Source organism: Equus quagga, chromosome 6 (genome assembly GCF_021613505.1).
Source record: "Equus quagga isolate Etosha38 chromosome 6, UCLA_HA_Equagga_1.0, whole genome shotgun sequence".
NCBI lineage: Eukaryota > Metazoa > Chordata > Mammalia > Perissodactyla > Equidae > Equus > Equus quagga.
The window spans coordinates 95,479,018-95,506,418 of NC_060272.1; the positions used below are offsets into that span (position 1 = coordinate 95,479,018).

A 27,401-nucleotide genomic window follows, 5' to 3' on the forward strand; every position below is an offset into this window, starting at 1 on the left:
TTAGTCCCAACTCTGCCATTTATGTGACCCCCGGCAAGTTATACTTGTACCTCCTCTTTCTTGGAGTACTATGCACACTACTTTTTTTCACTTAAACATCTTGGAGATCACTCCACTGCCATATATAAAGATTTTATTCATTCATATATACACATGCGTGTGTGTATATATATATATTTTAACATTTTTTCCTCTATTTTATATAGCTCATGTGAAATAGAGAGTCAAAACTGATTATCTCTGAAAGGCAATGAATTTTAGGCAAAAGGTTAAGCAAATTGCCTAAGGTCACATAACCAGATAGATACCCTTACTCCTGACCACATGCTCCTTCCACTATATCCTGAATCAATTCCATAACCAAATTCAAATATGAATAATTAGCTGTGTAAATTTTATCATAAACATAAATCCAGCAGATGTCTACATAATTACAACTGAAGAATAAAAAGTATAATAAAGGAGAATGTCAATATCAAGGAAAGGCACATTTTTGTTAGATAGCCATAAAGAGCATTCTAATATTACCCATCTCTCTTGGGTTTTTATTTTTTTTTTTTGTGAGGAAGATTCACCCTGAGCTAACATCTGTTGCCAATCTTCCTCTTTTCTTGCTTGAGGAAGATCAGCCCTGAGCTGACATCTGTGCCAATCTTCCTCTATTTTGTATGTGAGTTGGTGCCACGGCCTGGCTGACAGTGGTGTGGGTCTGTGCCCAGGATCCGAACCTGCGAACCCTGTGGCCAAAGTGGAGTGCACTGAACTTCACCACCACACCACTGGGCCAGTTCCTCTTGGGTCTTTAAATTGTTAGAGCTATTCTTCTACATTTAATGATCTAGAGCAATACTGTCCAATAGGACTTTCTACAATGATGGAATTGTTCTCTGTCTGTGCTAACAGAGTAGTCACTAGCCACTTCTGACTAGTAAACACTTGAATGTGGCTAATGTGACTAAGGAAATAAATTTTTAATTTAATTTAATTTAAATCAATTTAAACAACTACATGTGGCCAGTGCATACTATATTGAATAGTGCAGATCTAGAAACACAGAAAAAAATTATTCTCTACTCAAAACTGAAGAAAAATTTACATAATTGGAAAGAAAGGGAAATGACTTAAGTAAATGCAAGAAGACCATCTCTCAATTTAGGATTATTTAATACAAATATTAAAATGTCAATATCTAAAGTTATATACACAAAAAATTTCAGAGGGATGAAGATATATTTAATTACTTCCAGAACTCCCTCTTATTCTATATATTTTAATTAATCAGATAATAAATTTAAATTGAAAAGAAAAAAAACTCCTCAACCATTACTCTCAAGTTCTATAAATTTAATTCTTAGATTCACTCCTAACCTGCAGAGTTCAACTTGTCATTTTGCTTTTAGAAATATAGGAAAACTACCTAATTAAATGAAGCTTCACTTCATTCACCAGAAAGGAAGATTTCTTAAATCCTAGCATCTACCATAAATCTAAAAATCAATATCCCAAACCAAACTAAAAAATAAAATACATTTTAAACAAAGAAACACCCTAAATGCCCTATTATAAAACACATATTATTAGTATATACCTTTAGATGACCAAGATCCAAAAGAAGTAGATTTGATGTAGGGCTAAAAATGCCATCTTGTGGGATAATGACATATGAAGCCTTCAAATTAATTTTGAGATCAAGAACTTTCTGTGTTTCAATAATATACATCAGACCTGCAAAAAATTTAAATCTTCACAATGAATAGTTTTCACGAATTCCTCAAGAAATAGAGAATCATCAAACATACGAATTGGTAGCACAGTCTTACAATAATGTGAAATCAGAATTAACTTTAAAATGACCTTAAGCAAATATTCTCAATATAAAGTTAAAATATTTTAGTCAATGTGTACACTCCTAATTAAATATAACTGAGTACAAAATAGCAATGATTCTTCAAATAAATGTTTTTAACTGATAAACTCAATTTGGGTGAAACTGGAGAGAGATATAAATCTCTAAAAAAATTAAGATGTATGAAACACTTATTCATAACTGCTACATTAGAATCTATACAATTCCCAATTCATGAACTTAATACATCTACCATACTAAACAATGATATTTGATCTTTATATTACTCTGAGACAATGAAAAATCCTGGATTATTAAATCATCTTCAATAAAACCATATGTAAGCCAGAAAAAGGTAACAAACTAGAGTTCTCCATTCCTTAGGTATTTCATTCACTTGAGGTTTCTTATTCTAATAAATTCATTCGCTTTGCATGTAACTTGCATATCAAATTAATCTCTTTTATGTTCCTACGTCCAGCATCTGCTTTTAAATCTAAACAAATTACTATCATTTATCAGATTATTATGACCCCATGAGATGGGAACTCCACCTTAAAGAGATAATTCTGTGAGCAGCCACTGAATCAGTTTGAGTGAACAAACAATGTTGATTTATAAAAGTGAGGGGATCTGATATCAAAGAAAGGAACCTCTCTTCACAAAATACAACAAAAAATCTACACAAGAACTATCGAGAGGACTAGATTTTTTTTAACATGAATTATAATGAGAAACTAAAAAATGACTGTAAGAATCCAGTATGTAAAATTCTGAATGGCTGGACTGAAGAAATTTATGTAGTTTATTTAATGTATACACTCTCATACTGCAGTCAAGAGTATATGCATTTTAACTCAACATTTTGTCCAGATTAGGTATAGGTTGCGAAAAGGCCACAAGAAAGTTGAACAGGAAGGGCAGTGATTAACCCAAAAAGCCTTTGCAAAAAAAGCCCCAAGATTTTATAAAAGAATTGATCCAGAAAGTCAAATGACATTTGAACAGTTCATGATATTTCTGTTTGGAACTACCCTGACTTATATTCCATCACCATCTAGTCCCTTCTTCCGCAAAAGCTAAATCCCCAAAAGAAATCATTCCATGTTTTTTTATTTCATTAATATGAAATACACTATTATGAAGGATTAAAGTCAAACAGCTTAAATGTAGGAAGACTGGTATTTTTTTTTTTTAAAGATTTTATTTTTTTCCTTTTTCTCCCCAAAGCCCCCCAGTACATAGTTGTATATTCTTCATTGTGGGTCCTTCTAGTTGTGGCATGTGGGACACTGCCTCAGCGTGGCTTGATGAGCAGTGCCATGTCCGCGCTCAGGATTCGAACTAACGAAACACTGGGCCGCCTGCAGCAGAGCGCGTGAACTTAACCACTCAGCCATGGGGCCAGCCCAAGACTGGTATATTTTAACACAACCTTTAAAGTTAAGGATTTATGATTAAAGAAAATATGTATGAACTGAAGAACAAGTCAACAACTTTAAATGTACTTATAATAAATTAAAATTATAAAAACATACTCAGATAAAATGTCTTTACAATGATTGAGAAAAGTAAAGCTTGAAAGCAGATGTGGAGCAAGAAAGTCAAGTGCCAAGAGATGAATGGCCTGATATACAGGCTAGTGAAAAAATAATTAAATTAAAAATATCTTGTTTTAAATATACATATTTATAGAATAATTGAGAATAAATAGCCTAAGTCTGAGACATCTCTTCCCAATATGAAAAATTGATATCAAAATTGTGTCATCCTAAGAGACTCCAAAGGCCTTGCCCAGGCAGGCCCAAGCAAGACTCTAATAGAGAGAAAGGAAGAAAACACCTTGACGTTTCAACAGTCGATAAGAAGCAGATTCAAGTGAAATCTCTTAAAATGGGGATGGAGGGTGTTGAGAGGTAAACACAGATTAACAGATCATCACAGAATTCTGAAGATCACCCAATAAGCTTGGAATTTAATAGCAGAACTGACTCAAAACACAATTGTTAATTTTTTCCCCAAATGATATGGATTCAAACACAGACGACATGGTTTTACTAAAGTTGGTTTGGTGGGTGAGTCAGGTATGAGAGCCACAAGCAGCAACCAAAAGGGACAATCTGGCATTCAAATTCCCATCTAATTGTTAAGCATTTCTCTACCCTCAATTCCATCTCCACTATAAGAATTCCTCAATCAGAATGATCTGTCTCAGGTATTCCTGCTTAGATTTGTAAATCTAAGTCCTGTACTCCCTGGAAGTTTTACTTTTAGCCTTACTTTCAATGCAGGCTTTCTTGACGTCAGCAAAGAGTGATCTGTCTAGTGTTTTTTTTTTTTTTTTACAGATTGGCACCTGAGCTAACATCTGTTCCCAATCTTCTTTTTTCCTTCTTCCTCTCCTCCCCAAAGCCCCCCAGTACACAGTTGTGTATTCTAGCTGCAGGTCCTTCTGGTTGTGCTATGTGGGACACCACCTCAGCATGGCCTGATGAGCAGTGTCATGTCCGCACCCAAGATCCAAACTGGCGAAACCCTGGGCCCCTGAAGTGGAGCATGCAAACTTAACCACTCGGCCATGGGGCTGGCCCCTCTAGTTTGTTTTTTAATGGAAGAGAGAGGGGGAAGTGAGTATTTCGTTTTATTTTGAATATAAGTCTATTGTGTCTCTCCCCTATTTCTCATTGCACTTAAAACAAAATCCAAACCGCTTAATATGACTTTCAAGGTTTTGCATAATCGAGATTATGCCTTTTTAACATCATCCCACTATCCCCCTCACTAACTACATTAGAACCAATCCAGCTTTTTGCAGCTTCCAAATTCTGTCCCAGGTTAGGGCCTTCACAGTTGACCACTGCTTCAAAGACTCCTCCTTATACTCTTCAGCTGAGTGGATCCTACACATCTGGTCTTAATGATAATTTTTTAAAAAGATCTTTTCTGACACCACCACCAAAACTAAATTGGGGCATCCATTATTCTCATTTCCTTCACAGTATCTGGGCCTGTTAGCAATCTGTTTCCTCTATCAGCCCCATATTCACCCATTTGCCTGCTCTATAAAAGTGGATGTGAGCCCTTATTAAACACTTTTCCTTTGCCAACCAGCACTGAAGGAGATAGAGAACCCTGGAGAGACACTGCATAAGGACAGGGTTTTGCTTCCTGGTTCCAGTGTGCTCACCAAGCAATATTCCTCAGTAGTGTGGCTTTCTTCAAAACCAGTTTCCAAAAAGTTTCAGAGCAAATTTCCGGCCAGTTTTGCCAGCATAGCACCACAGTAATTTCTTTGCCATGTAGTGAGCCATACTTATATCTTCTCCAGCAACGTCTGGATCTCAGTCCTTGGGGAGGGAGAAGGACCTCTTTCCAGGAATGCTATGTCAGCCTTATGGTAGTAGCTACTTCTTATAGCTATTCTTCCTATATTCTTTAAAATCACTCTTTGGAATAGTGAGCCAATCCCTCATTACAGTTAATCATTCATTATGTTCAACTTTACCAGTTTAAATTACCGTGTGGTTTCTCTCTCTTGACTGGACCCAAAAAGCATTTATCACAATTTTTAAGTAGATAACTTAATTTTATGTCTGTCCTATCCATAAGATTACAAAATCCATCAATAGGCAAGAATATCTGTTTTGATGACCGTTGTATTCCCCAGCACCTAGCACAGTATCCAACACAGATTAGGCTCTTGACAAATATTTGGATGAGTGAATAAATGAGATCAGTGAAGAAAAATGAATGACTATAATCCTATCAGAGAACCCTACACTTCAAAAGAAGAGTTTTAATAAATGACCACATTTGTCAAAATGACCACATTTGACAAAAGATAACCACATGAGTATGTTCTAGAAGCTGATCCCTCTACTTGACAAAAAGGAAAAGATCTGAAAACCTTGACTTCCTAGAAAGGATGAAGAAAATAATACAAGAAAGAAATCAGGTTATAGAGCAAGAGGATAATTAATAGGGGTTAATGTAGAAAAATGAAAGAAAGGAAGGAGGGAATGAATGAAGGAAGAAAAGAACCAAAACAGAGCTATATAACAGATATGAATCTCTTCCCAAATGGGTAGATTTTAACTTTCTGGAAAAATCCAAAATTATTATTGAATTTTTTAAATTAAATTCAAAAACACAGTAGCACCCCATTTTTTCATAATATCAGCATTTTTATTCTAAATAATAATAAATGATACTATTTGTGTACAGAGAAAACACAGAAGAATAGATTTCAAATTGTAAAATTTGTTACCCCTAAAAGGTAAATACTGAAAACTTCCACTTTCTAAACTATTTCTAAAACATTTTGACTTTATATAGTGAATATTTACTATCTTGGTAATTTTTTTTAAGTAAAAAAATAAAATCTTAGGAAAACCAATCTTAGAAGAAAAAATCGCTAAATGACTACAGTGAGTTTCTAATACAACATATTTATACTTAACTATAATGAGTAATGGTCTCTATAAATCAGGAGGATTCTATCAGAGAAGAGGCCTGATCTTATGCTTATGAATTCTACTGAGTATATAATATACCAATACACAGAATTTGAACTATAAATGGAATTTGAGATTATAACAAACAGTGGAGGCGTAAATGCAAACCCTACAACTTCTAGAGTTAAGGCATCATCTGCAATCTAACATAAAACATACTCAGATGTAGAAAATAACAGGGAAAATGAGTAAAAACCAGAGGAGAGAGAGAGATTTTGAACAATATAATGCACACCTGTGTGAAAAAGGGAAAATAATGTATTCAAGATGCATATTATAAAACTGAGAGGTAGTGTAGCCTAAAAATAGGATACTAAAACTAATTAGATATTTTTTGAAGGTCTGATCAAAACATGAGGCGATTTCTTGATTTACCTGGCTAAAATATTTTCTCTTAAGAGAGACAGGAAACAAAGGAGAATGGTAATCAGTACATCTCATTTTTACCAATGAGGATAAACTGAATATAATGGAAAACAAAACTCTGACAATAAAACTAGAAATCACTTCACAATGAGAATTTCAGCCAAGAATTAAAAAGTCAAAAGTACTGGTCTCTGCAATAATCTCAGACTTTATGGAGACATTCACAATAGGAAAGATGCATTACCAAAGACAAATATGAAAGTTTTACGAATCTATAAGAACGTCAGTAAGATTAAATGCTTGGTATATATTGGGGAAAAAAGTTAGCTGCTTTAAAGTGAGGCGTTAGTTACAGTCAGAGCAGAGAAAACCTAACATGGAAGCAAAACAAATCTTTGGGATATATGGTACAACGATAAGAGAGACGGAAAAGCAGACTAGCTCTGTTCCTATTTTTTCTATCCATCTTCTCTGTCAAAGACTACATTCAACCTGGGAGAAGGAGAACATAGTTAGAGAACTTAAAGCTAATTGGTGAGACTTCTATTTAATGGTCCACTCAGATCACATCCCAGATATCTAAGCTGGTGATATTACTCAATCAATATTAATAATTTCCAAGAAATCACTGAGAACTACAGAGATCTTAAAAGACTGAAATGGACAAACACCCAGATTTCTTTAGAAAGGAAAAAAGATAAGTTAATATCTTTTATTAACTGGTCAAGTGAATGTGGATTTTGAGAAAATTTTAACAACATAAATTAATCCACAAGTAGAAAGGGAAGCACTAATCATTAAAAGCCAATAAATTTCACAAAAATGAGGCATTCTATAGTTAGTAGATTTCTTCTTTTCTGGATTTTTTTTTCATTTCTACTAAATAGATAAGTCATAAATTGAGGAACTATTACAGACATAGGATACCAATATTTCAGCAATGTACTTAAAGTATGTCTTTATATTCTTGAGGAAAAATTTAGAAATATGAACTAGATCAGACACCATTAACCAGGGGTTCATGAATGGAATTCAGAGTTTTCATGAACCTGAATGGGGAAAAAAAACCACATCTCTATTTTCATTAACTACTGCTGACATTTAGCATTTCCTTCTATTAAAAATGTAGACAATAAACCCCTACACCAGTGACTTTGTTACCTATAGAAACTGCATATCATTTCATTTTTATTCCTTAACATAATTGTTGCAGATACACTGAAATATCATTTACACTTGCCAATTTAAGGTAGTTTTTTGATCTGCTGTTAATTCTTGTTATTTTAACCCATAAATAAAGAAAAGCAGATATATTACTACTATCACAAATTTGGGTTTCTAAAAAGTATTTTGAAACTATGTTTTACTACAATTTATTTTCTTTGTAATTCTATATAGTTTATTTTACATTCTTAAAACCATTATTTTCAGAAGGGATCCTTGGGCTTCACCAAACTGTCAAAAGTGTCCATGACACCAAGAAGGTCTAAGTACCCTTGAGCAGTCAATTGTCAGTGGATAGTGAATGATATTTCCCAGAAAATAATATCCATTTATCCTAGGGTTCAAAGACAAGACTCAGATACACAAAAAAGATGAAAAATGGATCAATCTAGCAAGATGAATTTTAACAAAGATAAAGTCCTGAACTTAAACTAAAACATTTAACTATATTTCCACATCTTGGTAATATGGATGAGTAGGTAGCCAGACCTAGTCTTCCACTAAAAGCAACAAAAAATGTTGGATATAAAACAAAACAAACAAACAGCAACAAAAAACCCACTAAAAAACACTGCGAGGAGATGTAAGAGTAAGTATTTATCAAGCCAAAACCCAAACTGGAGGAGTAAGTTAACAGATTTAAATGGAGCCCAGAAAAATTTTATCCTGAGACCATTTTCTACCTGGTGAATTTGGGAACTCCTTTTCATAGCCTCACAGAGTATAGGGAACAGAAGATAAAGATGAAGAGTCTAGCAGGAGTTCTCACAAATCTGAGATCTCGGAAGATACACATTCAAGGTTAAGAGGAATCCAGAAGTTAAACCTTCGCTCCCTAAAACCCACCCACAGGGGAATGTAAAGACAGGCTGTGAAAAACACTGGGAAAAGGAAGGTAGTATCCCTGATTGTAATCACAACATGATCCTCAATCAGATATGTAGCCCAGCATTTCCTGGCATTCCAGAGTGTTTCAAGCAATAAGTTTAAAGCAGTCCCACCAACATGCCCAACATACCTGGCAGAAGAAGAAAAAATTCTTCCCTGAATGAAAATCCATTTATCCTAGACTCCAGAGAATTCTCTCAAATAATTTTCTAAGAAAAATGAGCAGCTCACAATAGAAAATCACCAAGCACAAAAAGATAAAGGTTATCATGAATAAGAACCAGCAGAAACAAAAGAGAGAAAAACAAAAAAGTCTTCACATAATGGAACTATTTGAAGAGAGAATTATCTGGTGAGACAGAACATAAAATAACTATACTTTGATGGTTGAAGAAATAAAAGACAATATTGAAGATATCCATGGGAAGCAAAAAACTATAATGAATAACAAAGCAGATTTTAAATATAGCAAAACAATTTCTAAAATAAAAAATATGGGGGCCAGTCTGGTGGTGCAGCAGTTAAGTTCACACGTTCCACTTCAGTGGCCCAGGGTTTGCCAGTTTGGATCCCAGGTGTGGACCTACGCACCATTTGTCAAGCCATGCTGTGGCAGGCATCCCACATATAAAGTAGAGGATTGGCGGCAGATGTTAGCTAAGGGTTAATCTTCCACAAATTAAAATAAATAAATATATATATATATAACCACCAAAATTAAACTCAATGGAAAGATTTAATAGCATATTAGACACAGTTGAAGAGGGACTCAGTAAATCAGAAGATAAATTAGAAGAAATTACCCAGCAAGTAACAAAGAAGAAAATAGATGGAAAGAAAATAGGATACAGAAGTTAAGAAGAATGGAAGAAAGGGTAAGAAATACTAAAATACATGTAGCTGGAGTTCCAGAAGAAGAGATTACAGAGAAAAAAATATCTAAAGGGTTAATGGTTAGAAATTTTCCATATGGATCTTCTAGAACTCATTAAAACTACCAATCTTCAGATTGGATCCATAGCTGAATACATCATATTGAAACTATAGAAATATAAAAGACCAAAAGAAGACCTTAAATGTAAAAGAAAAAGTGCAGATAATCTACAAAGCAGCAGCAAACACTGACACTTGAATTCTCAACATCAATAATGGAAGCCAAAAGATAGTAGAATGGTCACTTCAATGTGTTGAGGAGAAAATAACTGCCAATCTTGAATTCTATATCCAATAACAATGTCTTTCAAAACTGAGGACAAAAAGAAACTGTTTCCAAAAACAAAATAAAAAGAAACTGTTTCCAGACCAAAACAAAACAAATAGTTTGCCAACAGCAGATTCTCACTAAAGAAAAAATTTATAAATAAACTTCCAACAGAAAGGAAATAATCCCAGATAAAAGGTGTGAGGTGCAGATAAGAATGAAGAGCAAAGAAAGTAGTTAATATGTAGGTAATTCTAAACTAACATTGACTATCCAAAAATAACATTGTATAAAATTTAAAAAAAAAACCACAAAGACTTACAAGTAAAACAAAAAAAATAACAGTATGTAAATCAGGAGGATAGTAAATGGAGTTCAAGTGTTCTAAAGTCCTTGGAACGACTAAGAGGAGGTAAAATTTTATGATAAATTTATATTTTGAGAAAAATGTGTGTTATAACTACTAGAGTAAAAAAGAGTGAAACAGGGCCAGCCCCACAGCCAACTGGTTAAAGTTCTGTGCACTGCATTCTGGCAGCCTGGGGTTCAGGGGTTCAGATCCCAGATGCACACCTGCTCCACTCATCAGCCATGCTGTGGCAGTCTCCCACATACAAAATAGAGGAAAACTGGCACAGATGTTAGCTCAGGCCTGATCTTCCTCAAGCAAAAAAAAAAAAAAAAAAAAAAGACTGTAAATAAAGATTGAAAAATATCCCACTGTATTTATGTTGTTGACACAACACATCTAAAAATAAAGATACAGGAAAAACCGTAAGTAAAAGATTGAAAAAAACATATAGCAGGCAAATTCTAACCAAAAGAAACCTAGAGAACAAAAGTTAAAAATAAACTCTAAAGGGAAAAAATTAAAGCATTACTAAAAATAAAAGCAGTCAAATTCATACAGATAAAAGACTTGGTTCATAGGAGAAGAAAATTTTATTTCTACATGTACTTAAGGATAGCATCAAAATATATAAAGAAAAAAATGTCAGATCTGCAAGAAACAGACAAATCTACATTCACAGTAAGCTATTTTTCATGTATTTCTTTAAATAATTGTTAGAATGTGGTAACAAAACATAGAAAAAAATCCAGTAAGGATAGAGAAGATTTGAAGTACATGAGAAACAAATGCGACCTAAAGGATTTGTACAGATATGAAAAATATATGCTTTTCAAACACATGCAGAACATTTTTTTAAATCACCGTACAAGTCTCAACAAATTACACAGCACTTACATCATACAGATCATCTCTATAGTCATCTATATATTTTAAAAAGGGAATCTGTTAATTTAAAATCTTCCACAATGAAATCTTCAAGCCTAAATTGTTTTACTGTTAAATTATGCAAAACACCAAAGGAAGAAATAACACGAAATATTACACAAACTCTCTGAAAGAATAGAAAAGGATGGATTTTGTATTTTCTGAGGCCAACAGATTAAAATCTAGAACTCATTACAAGAAAGGAAAATGACAGACCAGTTTCTGTCATTAACAGAATTCCACAGATCCTAACAAAATTTTGCAAATAAATTGAACATGGTTAATACGTCTGACCTTTCTTATTGAAGAAATGATTATTGTTATATCTCAATTTAAATATAAAAGTACCAAATTAGTTTTAACTAAACTGTCTCTAGTCCAGAAATATAAATTTAAAGTATATTTCACTAAAATCAGTTTAAAATAACTAAAAGTTTAGTAAAAGATACAGTACTTAATTCACCAAGATTAACAGTGGCATTTACCTGTTGCTGTCTTCTCTCGAAATTCTTCAAGTTTTGTCAAAGTCGCTGAAGTGAGTTGTGCTAGATGTACGTCTTTCGGAGGTCTGAAGAATTCCACTATACTATTCACAGTTCTCTGTTAAAATAAGTATCACTAACATGAGGCACAAACTGAAAGGTAATTGAAATATATTAAAACTTAGGAATTAAAAAAATGCTTACTGCATCATATATCATTTCTAAAGGTTCAGCTTCTATGATACACCTTTGAGCAACTGTTTCATCTAATGGATTTATCTCAAATGTAATTTGGAAGAGTGATGTAGCATCATCCAATGAAGACAGGAGGCGGGGTTTTGATGAATTATCTGGCAATCCAGTAACATGAAATGAATCTATTTTGGTTTCAAATCTGCATGAAAAAAGGTAGGACAAAAACCACTAATCAATACAATTTGAAACTATTTTTCAAATTGAAAATAACAAAATGAAAATTAGTAAAAGCAATTCCACTTTGCGTTTCCCACTCCATTCCACTCACGTCAAAGAAAATATACTATTCAATCTGAATTGACATAGATTAATTCACAAAAAACCCTATTCACATATTGATTTCTATATAAAAAAGCTATTAAGGGTTAGGGGTGTCTGATTCCCCACAAAAAGAGTTTGGAAGTCACCACTCTGTACTAATAACAAATAAAAAACTGAACTGAAAAATCAACAACTCTTGTTGGATATATAAGAGAGGGGAGGACACAGGGCAAACTGCTGCCCCCAAGACTGGAGAGACAGAAAGGTGACTACATGGAGTCGTCTTGGCAGAGCAGAGACTCACAAAAGGAAACCACCACGGACACCAGTACCCAGGTAGGAAATCCTGAACTGTAACTGATGAATTGCTGGAGACTCAGGGTGGACAATTCTGAGAGTTAAAAACTCTAGGGGGACCCAGTCATAGGGGAGCCTCTACAATATTTTGAGATATACCTCCAGGAATTTGACCAGGTTCCCATGGTAAATATTGGAGAAAAATATCTCATCCTTCAGGCAAGGAGAGGGGAAAAAGAAACCATTTAAAAATATGCAGAGTACTCTGATCTTAACAAGGCCTGCCCTCTGGAGAAACTAATTAACCAGAGCCTAACCTGAGGGGGTATCATCAGAGCCAAAATGACCTAGGGAAGGGAAATATTCAACTCCAGTCAGGTCTACCATTCCTTCCAGGAGAAGGGAAATACACAGACCAGCCCACTATCCTGTGCCACCTAAGCAGGGAGGAAAAAACTGAGAAACTCTTGTTAAGTTCACAGTCCAGAAGCACAGCTCATTAAAAGACTAAGAACTAATTGTAATTCTATAGAACTGTTCCCCTTCCCCCACATCTTACAACTAAATTACTAAAGACCTATTTACAGCAGCTCATTTTACCCAGTATATCATGTCTGGCTATCAAGAAAAAATAGTAAGGCATACCAAAAGGTAAAAAACACAATTTGAAGTGACAGAGCAAGCGCCAGAACTATAGACATGCAAAGATGCTGGAGTTATATGAACAGGAATTTAAAACAACCACAATTAATATCCTAAGGGATCCAATGGATAAAGCAGATAGCATGCAAGAACAGATGAACAATGTAAGCAGAAAGAGGACATCTTAAGATAGAACCAAAAATAAATGCTAAAGATCAAAAACACTGTAACAAGAATGCCTTTGACAGGCTCACTAGAAGACTGGAAGAGGCTGAGAAAATTAATCTCTGAGTTAGAGAATTTATCAGTAGAATTGTAAAATACAGAAAGCAGAGAATAAAGACTAAAAAACAGACAGAATAATCAAGCACTGTGGGACAAGTACAAAAGGTGTACCATATGTATAATCGGAATACCAGAAGAAGAAAGAGGGAAAGGAACAGAAGAAATATTTGAAATACTAATGACTGAGAATTTCCCCAAATTAATGTCAGACACTAAAACACAGAACCAGGAAGCTCAGAGAACACTGAGCAGAATAAGTGCCAAAAAAATTACATACAGGCATATTTTCAAACTACAGAAAACCAAATATAAAGAAACAATCCTGAAAGAAGCCAGAGGGAAAAACAAAACACCTTACCCACAGAGGAGCAAAGATAAGAATTACATCTGTCTTCTCAGAAACGATACAAGCAAGACTAGAGTGTAGTGAAAAATTTAAAGTGTAAGAGAAAAAAACCCACCAACCTACAATTCTGTACCCTGTGAATTTTTCTTCAAAAGTGAAGGAGAAATAAAGACTTTCTCAGACAAACAAAAATAAACAGAAAGCTATCCCAGGTTCACCAATTGGAAAAATTAATATTGCTATGATGGCAATACTACTGAAAGCAATCTATAAGTTCAAGGCAATCCCTATCAAATTCAAAGGGGCTTTTGTGCAGAAACAGAAAAGCCAATTCTCAAATTCATATGGATTTGCAAGGGAACCTGAATAGCCAAAACATTCTTGAAAAAGTAGAACAAGTTGGAAGACTCACACTTCACAATTTCAAAACTTAACTACAAAGCTAAAGTAATCAAAACAGTGTGATAGTGGCATAAGGATAGACATAATCAGGGTCTAGAACAGAAAAGAACTCAGAGTCCAGAACTGGCCAATTGATTTTCAACAAGGGTACCAAGACCATTCAATGGGGAAGAATAATCTCTTAAACAAGTGGTGCTGGAACACCTGGATATAGACATACAAAAGAATCAAGTTGTATTCATTCTTTGCACCATATACAAAACTTAACTCACTGTGGATCATAAACCTAAACATAAGAGATAAAACTGTAATACTCTTAGAAAAAAAATAGGACTAGATTTCCAAAATCTTGGATTAGGCTAATCATGATTCCAAAAGCATGAGCTTTTGGGGGAAAAAAAAAAAAAGCATGAGCTTTTGATATGATAGATATGATACCAAAAGTACAAGCAACAAAAGAAAAAAAAACCAGATAAACTGAACATCAAAATTAAAAACTTACGTGCATCAAAGGACATTATCAAGAAAGTGAAAAGACAAGCTGAAGAATGGGAAAAAATATTTGCAAATTATGTATCTGATGAGAGTCTAGTATCTTGAATATATAAAGCATTCTAAAAACTCAATGACAAAAAGAATAACCCAATTAAAACACAGAACCAGTGAAGATATATAAACAGCCAACATCCACATGAAGATGCTCAACATCATTAGTAATTAAGAAAATACAAATCAGAACCACAAGGAGAAACCAACTTCATACCCATAAGAATGGCTATAATTTAAAAAGAACAAACAAGCGAAAAAAGAAAGTTAAGTGTTGAGAAGGATGTGGAAAAACTGAATCCCTGTACATTGCAGGTGAGAATGTAAAATGGTGCAACCCTGTGGAACACCGTTTGGCACTTCCTCAAAAAGTTAAAAACAGAATTACCCTATGACTCAGTAATTCCACTCCTGGGTACCTACCAAAAGAAGTGGTACTCAAACAAATCCTGGTACATGAATGTTCACTGCAACATTGTCACAATAATCAAAAGACAGAAAGAACACAAATGTCCCTCAAGAGATAAATGAATAAACAAAATGTGGTATATACATACAAGGAAATATTATTCAGCCTTAAAAAGGAATGAAATTCTGATACATATAACAGCATGGATGAACCATGAAAACATGCTAAGTGAAAAAGTCAGACACAAAAGGTCACATACCATATGATTCCATTTATATGATATAACTAGAATTTGTAAATCTATAGAAACAGAAAGCAGATTGGTGTTTTCCAGGGGCCAGGAGGAGAGGGAAAATTGGGTGTAATTACATGAGTATGGGGTTTCGCTTTGTGATAGTGATAATGTTTTGATCAGATAGAGGTAGTGATTGTCCAACATTCCGAATATTCTCAATCCTACTGAACTGTAGTCTTTAGAATGGTTAATTTTATGTTATGTGAATTTTACCTCAATAAAGGAGAAAAAAAACTTTAAAGAAAGTTAACAGGGGTGGGGGCTGGCCCAGTGGCGTAGTGGTTAAGTTTGGTGCACTCCATTTCGGTGGCCCAAGTTTGCGTGTTCAGACCCTGGGCATGGACCTACACCACTTATCAGCCATGCTGTGGTGGCAAGCCATATACAAAATAGAGGAAGACTGGCCATAGATGTTAGCTCAGGGCAAATCTTCCTCAAGCAAAAAGAGGAAGATTGGGACAGATGTTAGCTCAGGGCGAATCTTTCTCAAGAGAAAAGAAAAAAGAAAGTTAATGGATTAGTAAATGCCTACATTCCAAAAGAAAATCTCAAATAACTAACCTTCCACTTAAAAATACTCAAAACCCAAAGCAAGCAGAATGAAAAAAATAGTAAGGATCAAGGATAAATTAATGAAATAGAGAACAGAAAAACATTTTTAAAAATTTACAAAACCAAAGCTGATTTTTAAAAAAGATCAACAAAAAAAGGTTTTTTTTTAAAGATTGGCCCTGAGCTAAGATCTGTTGCCAATCTTTTTGTTTTTTTCCTTCTTCTCTCCAAAGCCCCCAGTACATAGTTGTATATTCTAGTTGTAGGTCCTCCTAGTTTGTGCTACATGGGATGCTTCCTCAGCATGGCTTGATGAGTGGTGCTAGGTCTGTGCCCAGGATCCGAACTGGCGAAACCCTGGGTGGCTGAAGCAGGGCACACAAACTTAACCACTCAGCCACAGGTCTGGCCCTTAAAAAAGATCAACAAAATTTAACCAGACTAAGAAATAAAAAACTCCAAAAAATTAGGAATAAAAAAGGACAATACTAACAGCCTCACAGACAGAGAAAGGGATTATATCGTAATACTGTGAACAACTATATGCCAACAAATTAGATAACTTACATGAAATGGACAAATTCCTAAAAAGAAATAAACTACTGAAAACTAACTAAAAGAGAAACAAAATCTAAATAGGCCTATAACAAATACAGATTGAATTATTAATTAAAAACTTCCCCCCAAAGAAAAACTCAGGCCCCCATAACTTCATTGGTGAATTTTACTACCAAACATTTAAAGAAGAATAAATACCAATTCTTCACAAACTCCTCCAAAGAGGAGGGAACACTTCCCAATTCATTTTATGAGGGCAGTATTATCCTAATACAAAAACCAGACAAAGCCATCACAAGAAAATAAAGACCAGTATCTTTTATGAATATAGATGTAAAAATTCTCAATAAAATAATAGCAAACCAAATCCAGCAACATATAAAAAGGATTATACACATGACCAAGTGAGCTTTATCCCAGGAATACATAGTTATTTTAACATCTGAAAATTAAGGTAACACACCATATATCAAAAGAATAAAACCAAAAACTTTCTGATCATCTCAATAGACACAGAAAATGCATTTGACAAAATCTAACAACTTTCATGATCAAAAAAAGACTCAACAAACTAGGAATAGAGGCAACTTCTCCAATCTGATAAAAGGCATCTATGAAAAACCCATACTTAACATGATACTTAATGGTGAAAGACTGAGCCCTTTTCCTTAAGATGAGGAACAAGACAAGGATGCCCATTCTGACCATTTTCTTCAACATAGTAGTGGAGGTTCAAGCCAGGGTAATTAGGAAAGAAATGAAAAGAAAACGTATCCACATTGAAAAGGAAGAAGTAAAACTCTATTTGCAGATGACATGATCATGTATGTAAAAATGCTAGGGAATTTATTAAAAAACTGGAAATAAGTAACAAGTTCATCAAGATTGCAGGGTACAAGATCAATATACAAAACTCAACTGTATTTCTACACACTTGTAATAAACAATCCAAAAATGAAATTAAGAAAATGATTCCACTTATAATAGCATTGATGGGGTTCAGGATGCACTACCTCAAAATATGGCATCTTGGCGTACTGAGTATTTTAAGCTGAAGAAGTTCGAGAAAATAGCAGAAGCAGGAAGTTACTCTGACATTCCTCCATCCTTCTCCCCTCAAATAGGTCATAAAACTCTCACGTAAGAGGTACCCTCCCCATACACAGAGGAAAGGAGCATCCTTATCTCCAAAGACAAAGTGACACTGAGAAGAATCCTAACGAACAGGCCTTGCTAAGTTTCTCCCAGGTTACTATACTTACCTTATACTCCTTGACCTATCATATTACTCTACAACTGTCCACTTTTCATCAAACTTAGCATAAAAATAATAAGGCCAACTGGTTCTTTGGGTCTTCATTTCCTTACGAAAGCTCTCGTGTCAACATAAAACTTATATTAAATAAATCGGTATGCTTTTCTCTTATTAAGCTGTCTTTCCCAGTTAATTTTCAGACCGAGTCAGGGACCCAAAGGAGATCAAGGAAAAAGGAAAACTTTTTCCTCCCCTACAGCATCAAAAACAATAAAATACATGAGAAGAAATTTAACAAAAGAGACATAAAATTTGTACTCTGAAAACTATAAAGCACTGTTGAAATTAAAGATCTAAATAAATGAAAGACATTGAAAGTTCATGAATTGGAAGACAATACTGTTTAGATATCAGTACCCCCAAAATTGATCTACAGATTTAACACAATCTTTATCAAATTCAAGCTGCTTTTTTTGCAGAAATGGACAAGATGATCCAAAAATTTACATAGAAATTAAAGTCAGAATAGCTAACACAATCTTGAGAAAGAAAAAGCTGGAGAAGTCACTTTTTGATTGTAAATTTAACTACCAAGGTGTAATAATCAAGACAGTGTGTTATTGGCAGAAGTTGAGTGATAAAGGTCAATGTGAACAGGAGGCCAGAAATAAATCCTTACATTTATGGTAAACTCATTTTGACAAGGGTGCCAAGATCATTCGATGGGGAAAGAACAGTTTTTTCCAACAAATGGTGCTGGGACAACTGAAGAATCTCAAGCAAAAGAATGAATTTGGACCCCTATTTCATACCATACACAAACATTAACTCAAAATAGATCATAAACCTAAATTTAAGAGGAAAAAGTATAAAATTCTCACAAGAACACACAGGAATATATCTTTGTGTCCCTGAGTCAGGCAAAGACTTCTTGAGTTTTTAGGGCAAGAAAATAAAAAATAAATTGGACTACATCAAAATTAGAAACACTTGAATTTCAAAGGCTACCATCAAAAAATGAAAAGAAAACACAATAAAAAGACAACTCAATTTTAAAATGGACAAAAGAACAGACATTTCTCAAAAAATATACAGAAATAGCCAATAAGCAAATGAAAAGATGCTGAACATCATTAGCCATCAGGGAAATGCAAATCAAAACCACAGCTGAAGTTACCACTTTACACCCATTATGCTGGCTATAATCAAAAGGACAGATAAGTGTTGGCAAGGATGTAGGCAAACTGGAAACCTCATAAACCGCTGGTGGGACTGTAAAATGGTGTAGCCGCTTTGGAAACAGTTTGGCAATTTCTCAAAAAGTTAAAGATAGAGTTACCATATGAGGCAACAATTCTGCTCCTAGGTATATATCCAAGAAAATATAAAACTTATTGTCCAAACAAAATATTGTCCATGAATATTAACAGTAGCATTATTTATAGTGGCCAAAAAGTGGAAACAAACCACATATCTTTCATTGATAAATAGGCAAACAAAATGTGGTATATCCATACAATGGAAAATTCTTAGGTCATAAGAAAGAATGAAGCACTAATTCATGCTATACAATAGATGAACCTTGAAAATATCATGGTAAGCAAAAGAAGCCGGACAGAAAAGGCCATATATTGTATGATTCCATTCAAATGAAATGCCCCAAACTGACAAATTCTTAGAAATAGAACATAAATTAGTTGTTTCCAGACACTGGAGAGAGTGAGGAATGTGAAGTGACTGCTAATAAGTATAGGGTTTCTCTTTGGGAAGTTAAAATGTTCTGGAATTAGCAGTAATTGTTACACAACCTTTTAAATATATCAATGTGAATCTGGTATACAGTACAGGTGACAAATGAATTGTACACTTTAAATGGATGAATTGTATGGTATGTGAAGTATATCTCAATACAGCTATTTTTAAAAATGAAAGTAAAATAAAGGCATTCCCAGATAAAAATCAAATTGTTAATGCCGTTTCTTTTAGTATGGTGTGACTGCTGATATTTTTGTATTATTCTTCAGTGTCCCTCTATGTTTCCTCAGCATGCAGTTTTCTATTGAACACATTATTTTAGTAATTCCAAAATATATATATTACTGGAAAAAAGTCTAAAAGTTCCTAAAAATACAAAAGGATACATTAAACCATAGTCCTCTTTACAAAATATTGTAAGATTGTAACTAACTTTTTCTCATAGATAAAATAAATTAATACTTACTTAATTGCTTGTGCTCCTGGTCTCTGCACAATGTAAGTGCTAAATTCTTCCACTACAATATCTAACAACTCAGGTTTTTCTTGTTTTTCTCTTAGAACAATTGACATACTTTTCAAGTGAACAAAAAACTTCATGGCTTCAAACTAGAGTATATTCAAATAAACAAAATGGAAAAAAAAATACATATATATAAATACAGCAAATACTCTTATTCAGATAGTTTATTCTTTCCAAAAGCCAAAAAACACTTTAAAAACAACTCTTCATATATGAAAGAATCACCATGTAACACTAAAAAGTAGGAGGCAATTTTTATTCCTAATTTGGAAATTAAAATAAATGCAATATTTACAGATCCAGAGAAAGATCAAAGAACAAGTCAATAATATGTATTTCTGAAAGGATTAAAAATAGGTGTATCTGTCATTAAACCCTGAGGTATAAGGCAAAAAAAACATCTTACTGTTTTGGGCAAGGTTGGATCAACCGCTGTTTCGCTATAGCCAATTGCTTCATAGAGCAAAGCTTTTTCTTCAGGTGTCAACATTTCTTCAAGAACTAAAAAATCATAAACAAGTGTTTTGTGTTCTTAAGTGGTAACAAGACAAAACTAACCCAAAATTTAGCTGCCTTTAATAAATTAAATACAAATTTCACTCTCTTCTTATAATACTTTTAAGAAATTATAATTACTGAATGTTAGCATGGCGTTGGCAATTTTAGAAGGATTATTCTCCAAAAACATAAACTGCTAAACATACATGAATTTAGCAATATAAATTTCTAAACATTTGTATTAAGCAAGAGCTCACAAAATGTCTAACTGTATCAGGCACTTAGCATTGTGCTAGGCAATACATTTAGCATACAAGTTGGGTAGTATTAATAACATAATTGCTCCTCATTTTACAGATGATAAAATTGAAGTTTAGAGAGCTTAAATAATTTGCCAGCACCACAGTGTTACTAAGTGATAAATCCAAGATGTAAACCAAAGCTCCTAAGCCTCCAAGGCTATAATCTCAAGCATTTGGTTAGGAAACAAAAATCTTTCCCAGAAACAATTTCAACAAGAATTTACAATGGCTTATATCCTTTTGGAATTTTTACTTATCTATTATTGTGCTAGACGCATTTTCTAAATCCTTTGGGCATAAAGCTCTTTTGTAAACATTAGTGAGATAAAAAAATTTATTTTTATTTGAATGTATATTTACAATGTTTTAATAGTAATTTTGATAATAAGGATAAATTATCACATGTATATATACTTACAATGTCTATTTTGATTAGAAAATTTTCTTCAAAACTTTAGTTTCACACCTGATAATTAGCTACACTATCATCAGCTGATGATTAACAACACTACTATAAAATGAAATGGACATACTTCCAGGTTTAACATCTGGTTGTTCTTTAGTATTTGATTCTGACCAAGTCCACAGCCAGCTAAACCATCCTTTATTTTCCTCTGAATCTTTTGTTCCTTCTCTGTAAATCCTGTATCCAGCTTTCTTTACCTAAAATAAATGAATTTTCAAATAAATGATAAATTATCCTTTACTTAGAAAATCTAAAGAAACAGAAGCATGATATTTCCAAAACTTATCTGCTTAAGCGAATAAATGTAAACAATACGCAAACCGACAACAGAACACAGTAACTGCAACATTACCCAAACATAAAGATTTAGGATAACCAGGTAGGTAGCCCCACTGTCTTACAAGTGACAGCAATTACAAAAAAAAAATTGACTTTTCACTTTCATATGAACTCTGAGTGTTTGATAAGCCCAATTATTTAGAATTTTTTCCCCATAGAATTTGTCTGATTTAAACAGACGTAGCAAAACATTAAATTGAATTTTCTTATAACATCAAGAAGCAAATTTGAACCCCTTTTAGAAAACAGTATATTACTGCACATTACTAATAATATCACAGCATCTGTCAAATCTATATGGAATCTACATTTGTTTTTACTACTTGAAAGATAATCTAGAATTACCTCAACTTCTGCCTGTTGTCTGGATATAGTTATATTAAATACATCCAAGGTCTTTTCCAACTCCTAAAAATATTTAAAAAAAAAGTTTACATAAATAACCTTATATAAATAACCTTACTAAATCTATCAAATAGCTGCATTAAAGAAAAGATACGATAGGAAGCAGAAAACAGATCATTCATCAACATAATACTCTTGTTAAATTCTGAGAAGCAATGCTCGTATATATGTCAGTTTGGAAATTAGTAATGTTGGGATAACTTTCTGAACAAAGAAATCACATGTCACGCATGTAAGAGTTACAAATCTACAAGATTTACAGATACTAAAAGATACCATAAATGTATTGTTTAAAATGACTTTTATTTCAGTTTTAACTATAGCTAAGGGTAAACATGTTAACCTTCAACTAAAAATACAACTATAAATTTTACACTTTTCAAAATTGTTAGGGCTACTGAAATAAAATGAGATAAGCTAAATCTTTCATTACATTTATACATATTTCCATGATTACTTTTAAGAGTTTCATCATCAAACCACTCTTTGCCCCAAAGAGAAGCAATCATGACCTACTATTATCTAGGAAACAACTTAATTCAGGGTTCTACTGTCCAGCAGATTTGGAGGATTCAGGTTAGGATCCAAAACTAACTAAGGAAATCTGTAACTACCCCACAAAACCTCTAAACCCAAGCATTCCTAATACCACAGGTCTTCAGACAGCCTCCTACGTCAAAAATAAAACTCAATCTTTAGGGAGTTCCTAATTGGAAACTGGCCTGGATTCAGAATGGTTACACTAATTTCAAACGGCTCACTCCCCTTACCCTCCCTAAGCAGTACTTCATCCACCTGTAAAATAGTCCCTTCTAAAATACACCATAATGCTAAGAGATAAAACAAGACTAGTATTTAGAGACCTCTCAAGACAGATAATTAAATTTAAAATTGCTAGTAAAGACTAGAAATGGCACGAGAATTAAGAGAGTAAGAGCTCTGTATGGGCAGAAAATTAAGGAAAGTTTGTACAAGAAATGGGACTTAAGCAGAACTTAAAGGATGAATAAAACTGGGATAGGCAGAGAGATAAGAAAAGGTAGATGGAATGCATGAGCACAGTCTTGGCTATAAGTGTAAGCATAATACACATAGAAGACAGGAAATTTATTTGATTAATGCAGTTAAGATGGTTAAGAAATGGAGTGGTGACAATAACGTAAGGCTTTGAAACTGACACAGAGAAGAATGGAATCAATGTAGCAGACACTTTTTTTGGTTTGTGAGGTTAGAAATATCACAATAACGTGAGGCTCAAATAAACAATCTAACACTATACCTAAAAGAACTAGAAAAAGAAGAACAAACATAATAACGTGAGGCTTCAAGTTATTATTTGCATGAAGTCAAATCTCTACAGATTGAGAACAATCTCAAATTCCAAAAGCTCACAGGAGAATATCACCAGAGCTTCTATCACACAACTGAAGTTAAGAATAGGAGTACGAAAAAGTCTAAGTGAAAGAGACAGACATAGGTCAGTCAAAATTAGAACGAATAAGTAGGAAGTATTAGTCACTAACAGACTGAGGAGTCATGTAGTACAAAACATTCAACAATTTTTTTAAATGCTAACCTCCAAAGTGACGAGAAGTTCACCAGATGGCTTCTTATTTATTAGCTTTTTTTTATACAGTTCTTTATATTGCTTCATTTTTTGCCTATGTTCTCTAATATGCTTCCATGACCACATCCGTAAGCGGGGAGAAACATTTACTTCAAGAATACCATAGATAGCATAAGCCCACCTAGGTAAAAAGACAAAAACAAAAACTCTACACTTAACACCCTCAAACCAACAGTATGAAATATAATTGGTACTGCTTCTACTCTAACAATGTAGATTACTAGAATACAGACTATGAAAATGGTATATCATCTGAGTACTTGCTTTTTCCCAACCCTATTTGTATTAACAACATATTATTCTCACCTGTTTCCTAAATGAAAATAAGCAAAATCACTGAATTTTGTTACAATAAATATAGCTCTACAGAAGAACTATTAAAGTATTAATTGGCTAATAGCACTTAAGTCATCTGAAAAGTAATTAAAACAGTGAGCTGAAAGGGTAATTGCAACTTCTAGAACTAGGCAAGAGCTTAATAACTGAAATAATTTTAAATTCAGACTTCTGAATTTTAAAAAGGGGTTGTACTTTACAGACTTTCATAACCTTTTCAGGTTTAATAATATAGGTTTAATATGTCTGATATGCAAGTTTGAAAATTAAAAAAAAAGACATTGCTAGACAACGAACTGGGATATAGTTTTCTAATAATTTCAAATATACAGTAAATGAACGATATTCTAGCATCTCCAGTTGTAAATTCTGTTATAAAGAATCCTTTATGTCAACTTTATTAACATAATAAGCAAACATAGCTACATACATTTCTAGCCACAAATGAAAGTACAGTTAATATCACCCCTTAAAGAAAGTATCTTAAAAAATTATTCTTAAAGTCAACAAATTCACTTTTACACTATATTTTTTAAATCTTAAAAACAAAAAAATTTAAATGAAGCAATTCTACTTCTGGGTATTTATCTGAAGAAAATGAAAACACTAACTTGAAAAGATACATGTACCCCCATGTTCACTGCAGCAAGTCAGACAAGATATGGAAACAACCTAAGTGTCCATCAATGGATGAATCGTAAACAAAATGTGGAATATATTTATGATGGAGTATTATTCAGCCACAAAAAGGAATGAAATCTCACCATTTGCAACAACACAGATGGATCTTGGGGGCTTTATGCTAAGTGAAATAATAAGTCAGACAGAGAAAGACAAATGCTGTATGATCCCACTTATATATGGAATCAAAAAAACAAAATAAAAACCGTGCTCAGAGACACACAGAACAGACTGGTGGTTGCTAGAGGCAGGGGGTGGGGCGTGGGTGAAATGGGTGAAGGGAGTCAAAAGGTACAAATTTCCACTTATAAAATAGGTAAGTCAGGGGGATGTAATGTACAGCATGGTGACTATAGTTAATACTGTATCGCATATTTGAAAGTTGCTATGAGAATACATCTCAAAAGTTCTCACCACAAGAAAAAAGATTTTGTAAACATATTTGATGATGGATGTTAACTAGACCTACTGTGGTGATCATTTCACAATATATACAAATATTGAATCATGTTGTATATCTGAAACTAAGAGCGTTATATGTCAACCATACCTCAACTTTTAAAACAATTTAAGTCATTTTACCATTCTCTGGCATGGTGTTGCAGAGGTACATCAGGTTTGAATTTCCTATATGGCAGATTTTGTGTCATCATATCAACTGATTCAAGAAGCTCCATAACACTGAAATACTGAGAAATAAAAAAATTAAAGTTCTTAAATGTTTCAATTTCATGTTCAATTGTTGAAGATAAAAGTTAAATTATTGACTTCTCAAAGAAAATGTTACCACGTAACATTAGGAATTTTTGAAAAATATTTAAAATCTTAGTTCTGCTTTTATCAAACTATATCTCACAATTTAAAATATGTTTTAAAAAAATCACCTGCGGTTTATTAAATTCAATTGCTATGTCATGTAACTCAACATCCAGATTTATCTTGGGGGCAGAAAAGTCAAAATCCGATCTGCGATTCATCTGAAGTTTAGCAACAGCAGATATGGGGCGAAATACTGGAAAATAATACAAATTTTTAAAAATTAAATTGAGTTATATTTTAAGAGTCTCAAAGTACTAAAGAGATCAAGTTTAAAATACTGATTTTCATTTCTTATATCCCCTTCCTACAGTTCCCAGATTTCCACACTGCTATGATTTGGTCAGATGAACTGTCACTTAATTAGTGGAGAAGATTCTTTTATCTTTTTCCTACCTTTAATTCATATGGTCTTCTCTAAGTACAATAGAGGCTAACTGAACTCCCTCTCAAAACACCAATATAAGCCTTAAAAGGAAGAACACCCTCTAAATGGCAAAACAGTCCAATAAAATAGTTTTAATAAAAGTTCACAGTTTTAAGGAATGACTGCACATCAGAAAAGCTAAAGGGAAAAAAAGGATCATATTTAATCACTAACAAAAGTGGTTATAATTTCTGATCAGTTTCTCTGTATCCATCTGTTCCTCCTTTTTTAACTTGTAAAAGAGGAGAGAAAAGATGAGTGAGGGTTTACCCAGTATAACCTTCTTGGGGCAACCCATAAGGCAAACCTCTCTCAATCCTCTGTATTTAGTCCTCAAAAGAACAGGAATAATGCAGAGGGAGACCAGTAATACCAGAATCTAGATAGAGATCAACTATTAATTTATAAGCTAATATGTATACAAAGATAATATATTCCTCTTGTTTTAATCATTCCCAATGCATAACACCTAATTTTTTACACATTAAGCATTCAAAAATACTTTTAATTTGAATGGAACAAGGAGATATTCATCAACAGGAAATGGGTTAAATTCATTATGGTACATGATACAACAGAAGAGTATACGGTTAAAAATGAGAAAAATTTGTATGTATATAAATGGAAGGATATATTAAGAGAAAGTTTAAAAAGTATATATATTGGGGCCAGCCCCAGTGGCCTAGTGGTTAAGTTTGGTGCACTCCACTCTGGTGACTCAGGTTCAGTTTCCAGGTGCGGACCTATACCATTGTCTGTCGGTGGCCATGCTGTGGTGGGGGCTCACACACAAAATGAGGACGACTGGTAGCAGATGTTAGCTCAGGATGAATCTTCCTCAGCAAAAAAAAAAAAGTGTATGTATAAAGCAATAATATCAGTATTTGAAAAATAAAATTCTCTCTCTCCCCCAGCTTTAAGTCTGCTGTTACACACAAGACTACATCACCCACTATACCTTCTCCAGGTGCAATCAACTATCCCACCCTGTGCTACACCCTCTCCCACCTCTCTGAGATTTTAGCTCCTGGCAGTGCTAATTTCTGAGTGATTTCAACACACAAATGATCTTTCCAAAACCATGGCCTCTCAGTTACTTGAACTCCTCCACCCTTACCTCATCCATAAAACCTTATCACACCAATATCCTCGACCTGCCTATAATCTCAGTCTCAAGCATCCAATGCTCCTACTAGCACCACCACCTACCTCTCTAGTATTTCAATACCAAACCTTCAAGTCCTGTGGAACCTACCATTCATTGACCCTCTACCAATCCTGTCCTTCACCTCTGCTTCATGCCCTCAGTTCCCTCCCCACTCTGTT

At 33.7% G+C, this 27,401-nt stretch overlaps 1 protein-coding gene across 4 annotated transcripts in view; it reads right to left on the bottom strand.

Moving 5' to 3' along the window:
• Nucleotides 1-27,401, bottom strand: part of VPS13A (vacuolar protein sorting 13 homolog A) — a 232,063-nt gene that overhangs the window by 165,317 nt on the left and 39,345 nt on the right. For all 4 annotated transcript variants that reach the window (XR_006889118.1, XR_006889119.1, XM_046664752.1 and 1 more), the window contains exons 11-20: nucleotides 25,717-25,844; nucleotides 25,415-25,521; nucleotides 23,765-23,936; nucleotides 22,129-22,191; nucleotides 21,512-21,641; nucleotides 20,585-20,679; nucleotides 20,122-20,264; nucleotides 12,002-12,191; nucleotides 11,801-11,915; nucleotides 1,589-1,725 (exon numbers count right to left, since the gene is read on the bottom strand). Coding sequence is in view for 2 of the 4 variants with exons in the window: in XM_046664752.1 (XP_046520708.1) it covers nucleotides 1,589-1,725; nucleotides 11,801-11,915; nucleotides 12,002-12,191; nucleotides 20,122-20,264; nucleotides 20,585-20,679; nucleotides 21,512-21,641; nucleotides 22,129-22,191; nucleotides 23,765-23,936; nucleotides 25,415-25,521; nucleotides 25,717-25,844 (1,280 nt within the window). In the remaining 2 variants the exon portion in view is untranslated. The remainder of the gene's footprint in view (nucleotides 1-1,588; nucleotides 1,726-11,800; nucleotides 11,916-12,001; nucleotides 12,192-20,121; nucleotides 20,265-20,584; nucleotides 20,680-21,511; nucleotides 21,642-22,128; nucleotides 22,192-23,764; nucleotides 23,937-25,414; nucleotides 25,522-25,716; nucleotides 25,845-27,401) is intronic.